The sequence below is a fragment of the Xiphophorus hellerii genome, chromosome 4 (genome assembly GCF_003331165.1).
Source record: "Xiphophorus hellerii strain 12219 chromosome 4, Xiphophorus_hellerii-4.1, whole genome shotgun sequence".
Taxonomy (NCBI): Eukaryota; Metazoa; Chordata; class Actinopteri; order Cyprinodontiformes; family Poeciliidae; genus Xiphophorus; species Xiphophorus hellerii.
This window is the reverse complement of record NC_045675.1, coordinates 28,981,523-28,998,142: the sequence shown is the minus strand read 5'-3', so window position 1 is coordinate 28,998,142 and position 16,620 is coordinate 28,981,523. Positions and strand designations below refer to the sequence as shown.

Below are 16,620 nucleotides of genomic sequence, written 5' to 3'. Positions count from 1 at the left end.
TCAACGCGTGCAACCTGGTTGTTATTAAAGATGCTTGGTTAGGAGCAAAGATAAAGTTTCACTTCACTTTAATTGAGGTTGTATAGCGGAAAATCACTAGGGTGTCATTTATCAGTGTCGAGGTCAGTGTAATTGACTCTGGGAAAGTAATTTGTAGAGTGTCCTAAATCAAGATTAAGGTTTAGATGTTAGATTTACTTATTTATTTTAACTCTGAAACAAATTCACACTGCGCCCCATTTATCAAATGCTGGCAAAGATTTGGGCACAGCAATGATTATAGGAGAAGTTCCACGTGTGATTTATGGAACCATGAATTTAATTAATTGTTTTGAACAAATGAACATTGATAGTCTGGCAGATGGAAACAGTCGTGATATACATACCATATATTCATTGTTCTCCTGGCCTTGCCCACAAAATTTGTCACTAAAGACATATTTCTCTCACATCCTTAAAGCAACAGCATCTCAAAAAAGGATTTCTTACACAAACAAGATCTCTGCAAATGTTATCTCTTTAATTTCACATTGTAGCTGGCAAATATGAGTGTCGACTGAGGTACTGTCTCCAAATGGCAGCTTAAATTATATATAGTTACAAATGAAATCCTACTGTCTGGCGTAATGTTGTGCAGAATGGCTTTTACAAAACACTTATGGGTGTGATTAAGGCGCCTTTCTGCCATCTTGATGCGTTTTGTGAACACAACAATGCAGTTAGAGGTATTAAAGTCAGTTGGTACCTTTTATACTGCAATCATATGCCAATCGAGGTTGTCAGAAGTCGGGCCTGCATTGTCTGACTTGTTTACAAATCAGCAGAGGTACGCCTTCAGAGGAGTGATGCAGTGATGACGTACGCTTTGGGTGACTCTCCAACCGCAGTACTTACAAACATAAACAAGACTCGGGAATCATTTCCCTAAGAAGGGCAAGAACATCTCGAAGCATTTGTGTAGCCTAGAAACCGGATCACTTCGTCTGCCGTAATTGTTTTTTAAAAGTATGGTGTCCGTAAATCCTGACGTCAATTTCACACAATATCTTCCGTCTTCCTGCGTTGCTGCCTTCTTCCTTTTTTTTTTTTTTTTAACTCACAACTATGAGAGTTGTGAGTTTAAATGTAATGTTTTTTCACTGGTTTCTCAATTGTTGACAGTATGTGTCTTCATGATGTGAGCTGCCTTTGAACTGCCTTGTTCCTCAAATGTGCTACGCAAATAAGCTTGATTGACTGAACTCTGTGGGATATCGCCGTCTCCCCTGGTGATTCATAAATGGCCAGAAGAATCGGTTCATCTTTGCCGGTTTACTAGAAAATGTTTTATAAGGCAGAATTTTTCTGAATTCCTCCGGAGCACACCCATCTTGTTCTCATTATTTCCTTGAGTACTGTGCTTTCTAGATGTCCAGTTGAAAAATCCCAATACCTAAAAAGCCCATTGTAGAGAGCACCAGTGTAGAAATCCTTCTAAATGCCTAGTTTCCTTATCCTTAAATCTGTTTCTAGTATTTGACATAACTCTATCCTGCATGCAGGAAACCCTCGCCTTCTATGAACTGTTATGCACAGGAGCTCAGCAACGCTGACTGTTTCGTTTTCCTTACCTGCTGATCATGACCTTGCTGTATTTAATGTTCTGCTCCAGTCAGCAGTTAATCACAACCAGTCCAGATCCATGCAGCAGTGTGTTAAATACAACAGCAATCCTCCTGAGAACACCTGAGCTCAGTCACAGCTAGCAAAGCGTATTCTAATTTTAACATGCTTTTGTTTTGATTATTGGTGTTTAGGCTACTGCAATGAAACATTTAATGCAATCAGCTTCTCTAATATGACTGAGGATGAAAAATTATTCTTTTTTTTATGATGATAATTTATTTTAGACAGACATATCACCAACAAACATAATAATAATAAAGACTTTCATGTTTCTAAGTGTAAATACAATACCTTACTCAAATTTACATGCTCAAATACATGTAAATACACCACTTATTCGGTGACCGTAAGTCTGAAAAGGAGTGTGATGAAGTTTAACTTATATAATCATGCCCCTTTTCCATTCATTAATTCATAGCATATGTAGTCTTCCTATTTCTAGTATCCTTTCCAAACCAATAAACCAATAATAATAATAATAACTCATCAGTTGTAACCCAGAAGAAACAAATCACCTGAAATCTGGTGCTGCTGAACACTGTTTCTCTGAGACTAAATATTGTCCAGCACAGGAATAAACTTCAGGACACAATGTGAGAAAAGGCGTGGGGTTGGATCATCTCTTTCATTGTTTGAAAAAATATTGGTTGAATAACACAGATTTAAGTCTACCACTGCCGGGGTATGAATAATTTGGGCCGTTGTGTGAAATGGTAATGAAATGTCCAACGAATTCAGATTTTCTCAGTACTCGTTTCAACTCTCGTGACAGAAAGTGGACTTCTGAGCAACTAATGAAGTTTGTTGAAAACCTAATTACAATGGTGAAGAACTGCCTTGACATTCACAGACGCAATTCCACAAACAGAGAGTCGGAGAAACGGTGAACAAACAGCCAAAGTTTTTTTCACTTCTGTGTAGGACAGGTCGTGTTTGTGGTGTAGGAGTGAACGCGGAGCAGCGTCTCCCCTGACACTTTATTACTGGCTCTTTTCTTTGCCGGAGCAACCGAGGCTGGGAGCCTGCCAGGTTGTGTTGCGGTTTCCTGGTCTACACTGAGTCATTGTGTTGCGTCGCTGATTGGGATGTTCCATGATATTCCTTCTTTTCTGGGCGAGGCTGTGTCCTGTTCAGCTCAGTTTTATTCAGCAATGTTAGTCATGCAGGAGTGGAGATGCTGGGTGTCAAAGTAAAAACGAAGCATTGCAGACCACAAACACATCAACCCTTTAGTTTAACATAGATTAATGTTAAATTTGTGATTACTGATATTAAGGTCAACCAAGAATTTTAAAAGTTATGGTCTCAAAACTCCTAAAATATTCACAGTTTAAAAGATTTTTAATGGAATGCCGTAAGAAAGTGATATAGTGAACAAAGCTGCCCCTCCCTCACCTGTTGCTGTGCATTGTCAGACAGCTGGCTTAAGAAGTTTTGATGTTCTGACATGTGTCTGACCAGAGATTAGTCTTAATCTTAAAACTACCACTAAATGTAGCATTTACATGTAAAAAATTTAAATGAAGAATTAATGTTATAGATATTCTAACATTACCAGTAGGGAAGACTCATTATGAAAAGACTTAGCGATATCAATATTCAATAATATTGCTGTTATGAACCAGTATTTACCATTCATCCATCTCATCCATTATCATACACGCTTATCGCTAGTGGGTGTTGCAAGAGGAACTGGTGCCTTTCTCCAGCGGTCAACGGGCCGATACCGATATGTTAAAAAAAATGACTAAAAGGTCCGATACCGATGTTGGTATCGATTAATCGGGCACCCCTGATTAATCAGCAAAAACAGCAGTTGCTAAATTTCCTGCTCTTTTTTTCTGTTCAATAAAAACAATTTGATCACGTTTACATCTTTTTTATTTATCAAAACTCTGAAACAGTTGTGTTTTTTTTGCTCATGTTGCTTTATTCACTGGCAAATGTAATGCAGCCTTTATATGCTTGTATAATATAGCAAATTCTGTAGGGAGCAGCAAGGAGATTGCTAACTCATTTGGATCTGTTTTGCTCCAAGCTTCCACAGAAACATCCGGCGGCTTCTCGACTTTTCACCTTTTTTTTATTCAACATGCTGACTCGGATTTAGATGTGCATAAAACACACATAGCTGCAGAACACAGCCCCTTGTACATTCAGCAGGATGTTTCACTAACGGCAAAAAAAAACAAAACAACAACAACAAAAAGACAAGAAAATGTAGGCTGGCAGAGAGAAAAAATAAAAATGAATCCACAGCTTGTGATTTTATCTGATTTTATTTTATTTTTATCTAGCCACTTTAGCTTTAATAACATAAAGCTACATCATTTTTAAAGTTTAATCAGTAACACTTTTATAACAAATTTATGTCAGATCATGATTTCTTGGTTAATGTCAAGTTGTCATAACATTTTGAATAATGCAACTTTGCATTAAAAGTGTCATGATTTACTAAATGGCACTTTGACAACAGTCATAAATATTCATGAAGACTTCCTCATGTTTATGACAGTGTCATGACAGTCTTATTCACAACCCGTCCAATAAAGTGTTACCAAAAAAATATGTAATAATTAGTTTTTCATCATTATTTTTATCTCTATCGCAATAGTACCACAAAATATCATGATAAAATTCTAAGTCCATATCATCCACCTCTATTTGCAATTTTTTAATTAGCATAACTTCTCAAAATTAACTAAAAACTCCTTAACATCTGTCAGATCTGAATACTTGCATTGATTTGTACAGAATGCTTACGAAATGAAAATCTTGATTAAAAAAAAAAAAACTACCAACGGTTTCATCGTGTTTACACATAAACCTGATATGATCCAAAACACAAAAGCAACATTTAATCCTACTGCTTATTGACTTACTGAATGTTAAATTATTGGTATTTTTATTTAGATTGACAGACTTTAGCAAAGGCATTGACTAAATCCCTGCTAACCTTAGTTTTTAAGTGTGCAACTGTCACCATTTAAAAGTTGGACATGCCTACACACAACAGTTCAGTAAAAGACTTCACGTTTCTATTACTCCATATTGATTTAATGCAGTGCTCACAGGTGTGTGAGCAGCTTCACATTCAGCAGCAACCTCCACCACCCACAGACGCATCAGAGCGTTCTCCACCTGTTCTCTCTGTCCTTTCTTTGCTGCGTGTGTGTGTGTGTGTGTTGTGGTGGACTCTGTTTAGAGCAGCGGGAGGAAGACGGCTGTCAGAGCTCACAGTCCTCTGCTAGTTTTGGTGAACAGGTGTGAGTTGGTGGAGTCTGTAGCAAACACGCTGTGTGCTCTGGCGTACCCACCAGCTTTTACCGGATAAAGGCCAGAAAGGTTTTCAAACACACGCTGCTCAGTAGAAAAGAAAAAAAAATCATATGCCAACATGGAATTAAAGGTCAGAGTAGGACTTCTCATGATCTAAAAGAAATAAGATTGTTACTTAAGAGTAGAACTGGAAACAAGATGAAATCAAGACCACCTGCTGTAAAAGTAATACATGTTATTAACAACTGGTCTGTTTAATAGTATGTTTTAACCAAATATTGATGAAAAATGTGTCTGATAACTGAGCAGTTTGTGTTTTGGTCTGTAGTGGGATGTTAAAGACAACATTGACCTCTCCTTTCCTCTTTACCCTAACCTCACTCCAGTCAAGCCTGAATGTTTAGGCTTATGTAGGCGCTACTTGTCAATCTGCCAGTGTGCAAATTTAAGCATTCATGAGAGTATACAGTTATTTATAGAATATTTTAGACATTGCTATTCAATGTTTCTTGTTTTTGTGTCTTACTTTCCTTCCTAGCAAAGATGTTACAGCAGCTGGCTGTGTTTTCAGCTCTGAATCTTGACGGTTTGAAGCTGCAGTATGTAACTTTTATAAAAAAAAAAAAAGAAAAAAAAATTTTTTTGTTGTGAAAGTGTAAACTGACATTGATAATCTGTGAAAAGATTTATCTCCTCCACCTCGTCCCTGAGCTAATATTACACAGTTCTCCCGACCAAAAACAGTAAGAGCCAGGAGAAGGGTCTTAGCGCTGTCAATCAACCTCGTGTAATCGCTGTTCAATGTGCTAGTGGTAGAGAAACAACTTGTCATTACAGGAAAATTGTTTATCCACTATCGTCAGTGGCTATGCTAAGTAGCCTAGCATTCACGACAGTGTTGAGGTGGAGGGGGACCAAATGAGCTGGTGCATGCAAAGAGATTGACAGTGCTAAGACCCACCTCCTAGCTCTGATTGGTTGTTTCTAGTTGGTACTAGAAACAACCATCGTTGTCACAGCACAATGCCAATTTTAACAAATATGTAAAAACATAGATTTTTAAAAATGTATGTACTGCAGCTTTAAAGATGCAATTCACTTGTGTAATAAACAAGTGGAGGCTAACAATAACAATGGGTAGTGACGCATGGATTTCAGTTGCACAAAATAAAATGAGAACATGCAGAATGAACAAAATGCTCATATTTGCCGATATCACAAGAGGTGGTGGTAGATTGAGACATTCAACTCCCATCCCCGTCCTAATTCTCTTCCTAGAGTGCTTCTGATTATTATTCTTTTCTGATATGAATGCGACACTCACATTTTGCCATACAGAACACAAATAAAAACACCTTTTGAAGAAGCTGCCTTTTGTGATGTCACCACAGGGATCTGTGCACAGAAGTCTATTTTACAGAAAGTAGACTGTCAAGATGATCATTTTGCTTAAAACATCAAAAATAGTTTAACATGACATGTTCCAAAGGCAATAAAGTGAGTTCGGCTGAATTAAATGAATAAAAAATCTGCTTAGTGGCTTTAAGCTACTTCCACATTTTGAAGGATGATCACACAGACACTTTTTAAAATAAATAAATAATAATAATAAAAAAAAGCTACTTCCTCTTGTGCTATGAGTCCATTGAATTCAAAATGTTCTCGTGAGACAAACTTCCACATCTTTAGCTCCAAATAGGCATCTGGAATATCGCAAAAACAACAAACTGGGTGGATGACCTCATCCAGCTGTTCCTGGCTGCTGGCTAAAGAAAGCCTGCTGGTGTATCAAGCTTCCTCTTCCAGTTTGGCCTGGGATACTATCAGTACATGTCCCTACATGTACAGAAAACCATGCAAACACACTCCCCGTCCACTACTCCAAGGTCTTGGTGCTGTAGGAGCTGTGAATTGTGTGCCGACTTCTAGACATGCTTATTTGTGGTTCAATAAGGGGTTAGGAGTAATGGTGGGTGTAAGCCTTTAGAAAAAAAAAAAGGCTCACTGTGGGCTACTGTTAAAAAGCCGTGTTGGTTTAAGGCCACTGTAGCTTAATGAGTGGAGCTGAATGTAATTATTAAGCGGCGGGTTTGAAGTTTGGGGGGGGGGAGTGATTTGAAACTGTTTAATGTGCTGAATTTAATTGAAGTAGTGACTGTCGTCGTGAACATTTCTAAATTGCATGACTTTTTCTAACCTAAAAGCGTTTAAAAAAAACGCTACAGGAAGTTCAACAAGTGTTCTGCTGTTGCTCTGTTTTTCAGAGTGTTGTCATTTTTCCTGACTTGGATTTTGCTTCTAGTTTTTGACCTCGGAGCTTTTAAGGAGCACAAGCGAAGGTTGTTAGCGGTGCAGCACAGACAGCTTCATTTAGGACGCTTAGCCATCGATCCCTAAGGCTTTTCTCACCACCTCAGCTTGCTAGAAGTGTCTTCACTGCTTACACTGTAGAAACAACAACAACAAAAAACATTGTTTTGACAGCACTGAGAGTTTCAGTTTAACTGCTGAAGGCTGAGAAAATCCTTTTCTGGTTTTGTCAGAGATTTTCCTCCTCCATTGCCAAAATTTGCATTTTTTTGTTGCTTCTGTGTTTTTTTTTATGATCCCTTCAGGAAACTATTCACCACACAGCATTTCTGTCTTTTCATTTCCATCCCACGAGGTGTTCAAACTAGATATTGCTGTGCTTTTCAGAATCCTCAACGTCTTCGGCGTTCCCCAGTTTACCCCGCAGAACCAGCAGTTCCACCAGCTGCCCCTCGTCCATTCACAGAGACTCTGGCAGCGACATCGAAAGCCTCCTGAATGCAGAGCCAGGATATGACAGCATCTTCAGAAAGGTCTGTAAAATTAAATCGGGGTTATGGAAAACAGCATTTTTTTTCTTCAGTAAGTGGAATATGTGAAATAAATATTGTGCTGAAGCGTTGCATTAAAGTGTTACTGAAAAATGACCCCCAAAAAAGCATTTTTTTCATGTTATAACCATAAACTTCAATGTGTTTTAATCGGATTTTATTAGACAGACTAATCTGGAGCTGTGCCGCACTCTGTTTTTGAATAATGAATTGAACATTTTTCTGTTTTATAACCCATCCCTTCTCTAAACTTCCAAGGTCCTCATGGTGTTTCTTCACTCATGTTCCCTAATAAACTTCTGAGGTCTTTCGCAAAACAGCTGGATTCATACTGATACAAAGATATTTGATTCTATTTTCACCTATCTGAAATTTTGGTCCGATATTGATGTTGAAAAATAATATTGCCATAAACACCTCACTGTTACTGTCACATGACTTAGCAAAAAATCACATGACCAATTCCTTCCCCTTCTAGAAACACATACACTGACTGAAACAAGGTAGAAATGAAGCTATTGTTGATATAGGCCCAGTTTTACTCATTGGACGGACACCAATATGTTAAAAGTGGCTGATACTGATATTTCGATACATCGTGCATTATTATTATTCAATAATAATAATAATGTTCAATTATTATTATTATAATTGAACATTATAATATTATAATTATAATAATATTATTATTATTCTTCAATAAGTTCACTTCTGAAGTCAGTTAAATTGGAGTTTTTTAAATGTATATTAGGCCTGTCGCAATAACTTTTTGTTGAATTTATTGCAATAAATCTTGTTATTGTTTTGACACCATCTTCCGGTATTATAATGGTAGTGACATAATAATGCAAGAAGACATTCTCAAATTCTAACAAACATTTAGCACTAGAACTGGCAACAGAAATAACAAATAAAATGGATTATGGCATTTCTGTTAACAAAATTGTCCTTCAAAAAAGGACAAGTTGAGACCAAAGCACCAGACTTTGCTCTAAAAGTCGGGTAACCATTGCTACCAGTTTTGGTAAAAAAAACAAACAAAGACAAATCATGTAAATGGTGATGATTAAGCTTGTTTTAATTTATCATGCGATTAATTGATTTATTGCTTATTGCGACAGGTTCAGTTCCGATCCTATATTGAAATTGATATCTAATACTGATCTGATATCAGCCAGAAAACAGGTCTCAATCTGCATCTAAAATGTCTGATATAAGCATGCAGATATAAGCACTGCACTCGAGCATTTAGTCCGCCCCAGCATTTCTATCCAGCAGCGCTTGTATGCTGTAAGCAGACCAACTGGTTAATAATAAATGGGTCAGTTGTTCTCTTACTTTTTGTTGTTTTCTGTTTGAGTAATATGACTTGATCAGGCCTTTCCTGCATTCCACACTGGCCTGTCACGATACCAAATTTTGCTGAGCGATTAAGTGTCTCAAAAATTATTGCGTTAAACGATAATATTGTTTGAAGACCATTTTAAACTAATGTAATGTTAATGACATAATAATCCGACATATCCTGCCAAAAATAGATACAACATTTTTTTTCAAAAGGACACTTAACGCTTGAACTGGTAAACAAAATAAAAAAAACAACCAAAAACAAAAATAAAATGGATTCTCCATGAACAAGAAATGCACTTGAATAAAAACTAAACAACATAAAATCAAAGTGGAAATAAATACTGCATTCAACCAAAAGAGTGCAGATGATGAAGTCTGTATACTATATTGCCCTTCAGTAATAATTAGATTTAAATAGAGAAGATGGGCATGTATCCAACTACCTGATGCAATAGTTCACTCCTACCTTAAGCCCAGTTTACACTACACGACCAACTAAGATTGTAGCTTACGATAATTGTAACCGATCATCCTGTAGTGTATTATGACTGATCGGGTCCAGTCGGTAGAACGTCGTGGCCGCTCCCATCTAAATTAGGCATATTCAACATGTTGGATTGTCTTGGTCAGTTTATCACTGCAGCGAGTGGGGTTTTTCCTGACTGGGATCCAGAACGCAGCCTGTTGAATGTGACAGGCAGCCAATCAGAAAGCACGGATTCCCCTCCTTGCTTTCTGAGGGGAAAGCACAGAGGGGAATCCCAAACAGTTCAAACATTCAGTGTCATCAGTAGAAAGAGAAAAAGGCAGGAAGAAATTATAAAGACGATAAATTAAAATGAGGTCAATAACTTTCATTTACCGTGCGATTAATTGATTTATTGTTTATCGCGACAGGCCTATTCCACACTACAAAATATGTAATAAAGTTATGCATTATTCATGTTGATATCGCATCGGCTTAATATCGTTATCGGCCAATTCTCAAAGCTGCAATATCTATATGACATCCGAAGTGAAAATATAGAAAGTTGAATCCCATCAGCATTCCACACTTTTCAGATCCGAATTATTTTCCTTCCACTTGAGCCACCTTGTGTTGGAGTATCACATCAAATCCAAATGAAATATTTGAGTTCGTGGTTTTGACAAGATGTGGAAAAGAAAGAAAAGAGAACTTCTCCCATGCCCTGTACGTTTCAAAATGAGAGGGAATCCGGTTTGATTTGGCAGCAGAGGTTTTACCCTTTGCTGGCTGCACTCCAAACATCAGGTTCGCTCATGTCGAACGGCAGGAATATATTTTTGTTTGCCTCTGCAGCTGCACCTATAGGGAATATCTTCAAATGTACAACACAAACTCTGTTTCTCTCTATCTGCGTTCAGCGCCCCGAGGCTCAGACCCGAGACATCAACCGAGCATCTTTCTCTCCCTCTCTCGGCGTCGAGCTCGTTGTGATGGAACGATGAAGTCCGCATGGCGCTTATCAGCGGCCTGCCGGTGTTTGGCCTGGGATGCCGAAGGGTCGGGACACGGCAGGGAGTGAGTGATGGGCGAAATGTGCTGCGAGGCTCGCCGGCTTTGGTTTCAAACAAAGGCTGCAGAAGCTAAGTTCTGAAAGAGGAGGATTAGCGCCTTTGCTTCCCTCTGAAGAGAAAATGCCTTTTCTTTAGCAAGCTGCGCTAGAAAAGGGATAAAAAAAGAGGACTGTTTCATAACTCTAAAGGCCATGGCATGGATCTCATTAACACGTTAGCGCAGCGTGCATCATGTGCCCTTGTGGAAAGGAAGCGTAACATTAATTGTTGTGCATGAGGGCATGAGAAAACCAGGAAAGCCTGAAATGTAAAAAATGCTTAATCCTATCCGAATCCTCCTCTTCCTTTTCCTCCCCAACTCCAAAAGCCGTAGCTCTCGCTGCGCCCCACGTGCAACAAACCCAGACGTTCCCTCGCTTCCCAAAGGAAGTTGCTTCTGTGGCATAAAGCGGATCTTTCTTTTCCCAACCCTCCCAACAGAAGCGGCTCTATATTAGCGCTAACACCGCAGCTGGCAGCACAATAGACCGAGTTAAAGCTCACACCTACGAATTAGCTCCAAAAGAACCTGTGAGTGTCGGCCCAGGAGCGCGTTCCCACCCGATTGCAGCTCAAAACTTTCTGCAGTGTCTTCATTAGGGAGTGTACACAACACGGTTTCTTTCCTGGCTGCAGCAGTCTTGTGACTTTGACAGTGTCTGTGTGTGTGGGGGTGTGTGTGTGTATCTTGAGCAACATCTGTGAAAGCTTTGTTTTTTTTCCTTTCTTTCCCCCCCATCATCTAATGGTGTTTGTTATAATGTCAGTGTTGTTATAAAGTGGCTGTTGCTCGTTACGCTTAAGCCTTGCCATTTGGTCCTCATTACGCTCCATTCCTGTGGGTTAAATTGCTCCTCCAGCCTTCTCTAAATTCATAACATGCTTCAGCGAAGAAATGCTGATGTATATATAATGTGATAGCCCAGGTGATTAGCAGTGATTTGATGCGCATATGTTTTATTATTCCATTTTGCTTCATTTTATTGTTTCCTGCATGATAATCTGTGCGTTTTTTTGTGTGTGTGTTGGTTTTAAATATTCCTTCATCGATGCGTCACTGTTCTTGAGCCAGAAAGAAAAAGATTTGTTTTCCTCTGTTTTGTACCGACAGCTTTATTCTATTTCGAAGAGTTCGTCACCATCAACGTAACTCAAAAGGAAAATTGTCAAAGACAAATTTGTGCAGTACGGGTGTCCTCTGTAGAGATTTTACAATCAACACATTGTTAGCTCTCAGCAGAAGGTGTCAGCTTTGAGGATAAATAAAGCACCCACACACGGGCTTAGCGGTTCTCACGCTAGGGTGTGTTACAGCTCACCTTGAAGGCTATCTCAATTACACAGAGGCCTGTAAGCAGTATCGAGGTAAATCAGCTGTTTCACAACTGGAAGAATTTCCCATCCGTGCTTGCAAATGGTTTAAAGTGCTTTTAATGAGAGTTATCTGGAGTGGCTGCAGTTTACTTTGCTGTGTACTGCTGATCAGCTGGCTGAAAGAAGGCCAGCTGATCCTTGAAATCCAGTGCTTTTCAAGGAACACAAATTTAGGTGTTTGGAAGTACTTCCTTGGTGCTTTAGAGCAGAGATTCTAAAACTCGGCAATTTCCTAGATATAAACTCAAAGCACAATGGCCTCGTGAGCCAAACTGTTGGTTCAGACATTTCTATAAAACCAATTAAACATGGGTATAATAAAAATATAAACGGTTGATGTATTGGTTTTGTCTATTTCTTTAATCTTTCCAACATGAGTATACTTCACAATTTTCATGTCTATTTTTAGTTTCTGCACAGGATCTCAAAACCCCATACACTGGCTTGTAAAAGTATTCACACCTCTTGTCACATTACAACCACACATAAACATATTTCACTGGAATTGTATGTGCCACGCAGATGGTCTCTATTAAGTCGTCAGGCAACTCCTGTTTGCACTCAGAGAAAAAGGGGGCTGAATACTTTATCGCACCGCACTTATCAGTTTAATTGTTGCTTGAAATGAAATTTACACAAGCAAACTGCTCACTTTCAGGTGCATTTTCTTACTTTGGTTGGTTTTTTAAAGTGTGTTTTCACCCCTGACAGTCTGGTAGACTCGGTTCAAAATCGCAACTTTTGCTCCGTTATTCATTTGGTGCGGTTCGCTTTCACACTTCATTGTGTCAAATGAACTAATGATTGTGGTGGCGCTGCACCAAGAACCACTGAAGGAAATGACACAAACATCTCAGAAGACGACAGTGAGCTCCACTTCCTTTTTCACAAAATATGAACAATAATGGAGTAGCATCAGATTTGAGCAGTTGTAGGATTTCTTCTCTTGTCTTTGGTAAAAGACCACAAGCCATTTCTCCGACTAGCTCTGGACTTGCTTGTACGTCTTGATAATATTTACCCAGAATGCCTTGCGTTGTAGTTGGCTTTCGGAGCGGTCTCCACTTGGAATTCACATATGCATTTGAAACGCACCAGAATTTACATCAACCCAAACTGAGACCGAGGTTTTTAGACAGATCAGAGTTTGCTTTTTTTGGTTCACATCAGAGTTCGATTGGGCATTCGCACCTCCCCAAACGCACTGGACTTTCCTGACAAACCAACTAGAGTTGGACTAAAGTGGACTAAACAGGTCTGGTGTGAAAGAGGCAAGGATGTTTGACGCTAACAGCTGTCTTTCCCTTTTTGGATGTCTGCAGAACGACGAGCCGGTGACGGGAGGAGACAGCACCAGCGAGGTCTCCGTCTCTTGCTCCTCCACAGACGACACCGCCAGCGTCGGCCCGTCCAGCTCCAGTCCGGAGGGCAGCCAGGGCCTGAGCGGCAGCTGGAGCCCAGAGGAGGGCATCCAGTCTGAGGCTACCAACGCTGAAGGCCAGGACAGTTCTGCTGCTGCTGCTGGAGGAGGACCAGGAGGAGCAGGGGACGCTGAAGAAGAAGCAAAAGACAGAGTGAGTGAGGTGCCGCGCCGTTCCGGTCTCTTCAGGAACAGCAAGCGCTCTCTGTCGCCGCTTCGCCGCCACAGCTGGGGTCCAGGGAAGAACAACGGAGGAGAATCAGAGATGAACCAGAGGAGGTGAGAACTGGAAGGAACTCATTTTGATTATAGACTCACCTATTATTCCGTTCTGACCGGTTTCCTGTTTTCAAAGAGGTCTGTCATCCTGATTGGGATTTTGACTCGTTCTGATTTTGTTACATAAATTGTGACATTTTATTTACATAAATTACGTAATCTCATATTTGTCAATCGAAGGAGATTGAAGAAATGTTTAGTATTGAAATTCCCGATCACAGTTCAGGGCCAATTCAGGAAAAATTGGACAAGTCCAGTGTCTTGCCAATTTATTGGCGCATTCCCAATCATTTTACCAACCTGTTGGTGTTACTGAGTTTCAGTCAGCAGGTGTCACTAGACCTGATGCCTCCAGAATCAAAGGTTGTCATTATTAAAGTTTGCTCATGTCATCTCCTTGGCACACTTTTTAGTTTAATAATGCCTTTGCTTCGACTGGCTGTGTTGCCATTCACCAGGAAGCAGTTTACACAGAGAGACACATACATACAGTTGAAACCCGGTGTTTACATACACAGAATAAAAAGTAACACATTTTTATTCTCTCACTGTCTGACCTCAAATCAGACCAAACTTTTCTTGTTTCAGGTCGGTTAGGATTACCAGTTATTTCTATTTGCTAAATGCAACAATAATGAGAGGATGTGTTAGAGATCAATGTATTTATGTTCTTCAAAATCAGACGTTTAGCAAATAGCAATAATTTTAGTAATTCTAACTAAGCAAAACCAAGAGAAATTTGGTCTGATTGAAATTTAGACGGTAAGAAAAAAATGTTTTTGTCTTTTCAGTTGTTGTATTTAAACTTCCGGTTTTAACAACTTCTAATTACCAGAAGATGCTCCGTAATGAAAAATATAAACAAAACCTCACCAGGTGATTTCTCCCATTTAAAAAAAGGGTCATCATATTTTTGAAGTGTTATTTATTTTTTATAAGCATTCATACAAGATTTTATTTCTTTTTTCATTGCAAAGCATTAGTGAAAGCAGAAAAAAATCAGAGGAAAGTCACCAAGATTTGATATTTGGTGCAAAGTTGCTAATGAGAAAAAGCAAAAATCTTTCTTCACCATGAAGGCTGACAAACACAAAACACCCAGATCATAAAAAAAAAAAAACATCCAGGTCTAATCTTACAAATTCTGTTAAGTTTGTATCTCAGACCAAATTTGTACATCCTGCTGCTCCCGTTTGGTCGAATCTAACTAGAATTATTTATTGCAAAGAGTTTCTTGGAATCGTCATGAAGTATTATTCACAAAAGGGTTGACACTGACAGCATTGTGTCGATAAGCATCTACATTCTCACACTGTCCGACTGTCTGCACAAATAAGCTGAAGGCAGAGCAGCGAGTGGTGCTTTCCTCACAGGCAGACTGACGGTGCCAGGAAATGATAGCGGTGCTTGTGATGAACTCTCAGCAGGGACTGAAGCAGTGACACTTGTGTATGAACTGTAATTTTGGGCAGGAAATTCACTAAAACCATCCCTGACTGCTCTATGTTAGGCTTTTAGACATCTTTATTTAAAATTTAGAGCTTTTTAAGTTGTTCTTTGAACTTTGGCTGCTTTTGCATTTCTTTAGAGTCCATTCAAATGTATTTTTGTCTCGTTTTCACAGCGTTTGGAGCAATCCAACTGACTTAAGAGTCATTTAGAAATTAAACCACCTCACTTGCAGTGAAAACTTACACATAAACTGTGAAGAAACTTTTTGGCTTTAGATTTCCCTCCTCTTTAGCATCTGTTTTTCGATGATTGCTTAAACACCCAACGTCAAGTTTTCTGATCCCACTTAATTGGATTTTTTTTTTGAAAATTAAAATAGATTAGAATTCACTAGAAGTGGAGCAGGGGGGGCTTAATTCTTACAAAAATGTATCAGGCATACCAGGATACAGGTGGCCTAATACCTAAAAAAATAAGAGGTCTTTTCCTGCAAGGCAGCATTAGAGTGTCACTTAGATGAATAAGAAGCTCTCACCGGTAGCGCATTAGTTTGACATAAAGAACAGAAATCCACCAAAAAACATCTCTGAAGCTCATTAATTCTAGATTAAAGGTGTTTGTGCTACAGCAGGGGGCCATGCTGGTAGCTATTTATTGGCTTTATGCAGCGAGCTCCCTCCTCACGGTAGGAGTTGGCGTTCGGGACAGATTTCAGAGAGTCGCTGCTCTTGGCATGGACGTCTTTCAGGCTTTCACATCTGTTTTCACGCTAATTCAACTGTTTCCTGGCTGAGGCCTCTTGTGTATCAAACAGATGTGGGAATGGTAGAAGTGAAAATGCACCAATTAGTTGGAATTGTCCATTTTTTCCCCCTTGATTTTCTGAATAATTGGACTTTTTTTCCCCTTCCAGATGCAAAGCATTAAAATAAAGAAACCAACATATGACGTATACAACTCAACCCACAGCATGCACTCCTTTGATGCTATTTGTGACTTTGATGTGATTAACCGTTTACTTTGATGGATTAATGGTAAAAAAAAACAAACCTGGCAAATCTTTTATTTCTTGAATATTCAGGGTGTCTGTGCATCCTTAAAATGTCTTAATTTCCTGTATAAAAAATGAAGGCCTTAAAATGTCTTAATTATTATTATTTTTTTAAATTACGTTGGCCTTAACTACGCTAATCACAGACCTTACGTTTTAGTATGAAGGTACTAAAACGTACCTTAATCTGGTATATTCTCTTTAATGTAGTTTTGTTGACTCGTATATCTAAAATGAAGGCCTTAAAATGTCTTAAATTCATTTAAAAAATCTGAGTTGGCCTTCAATATGTTAACCACGTCTTAAATTTC

At 38.9% G+C, this 16,620-nt stretch overlaps 1 protein-coding gene across 5 annotated transcripts in view; it reads left to right on the top strand.

Moving 5' to 3' along the window:
* Positions 1-16,620, top strand: part of akap13 (A-kinase anchoring protein 13) — a 135,020-nt gene that overhangs the window by 74,819 nt on the left and 43,581 nt on the right. For all 5 annotated transcript variants that reach the window (XM_032559928.1, XM_032559927.1, XM_032559925.1 and 2 more), the window contains exons 11-12: positions 7,642-7,787; positions 13,430-13,806. In XM_032559928.1, the coding sequence (XP_032415819.1) occupies positions 7,642-7,787; positions 13,430-13,806 (523 nt within the window). The remainder of the gene's footprint in view (positions 1-7,641; positions 7,788-13,429; positions 13,807-16,620) is intronic.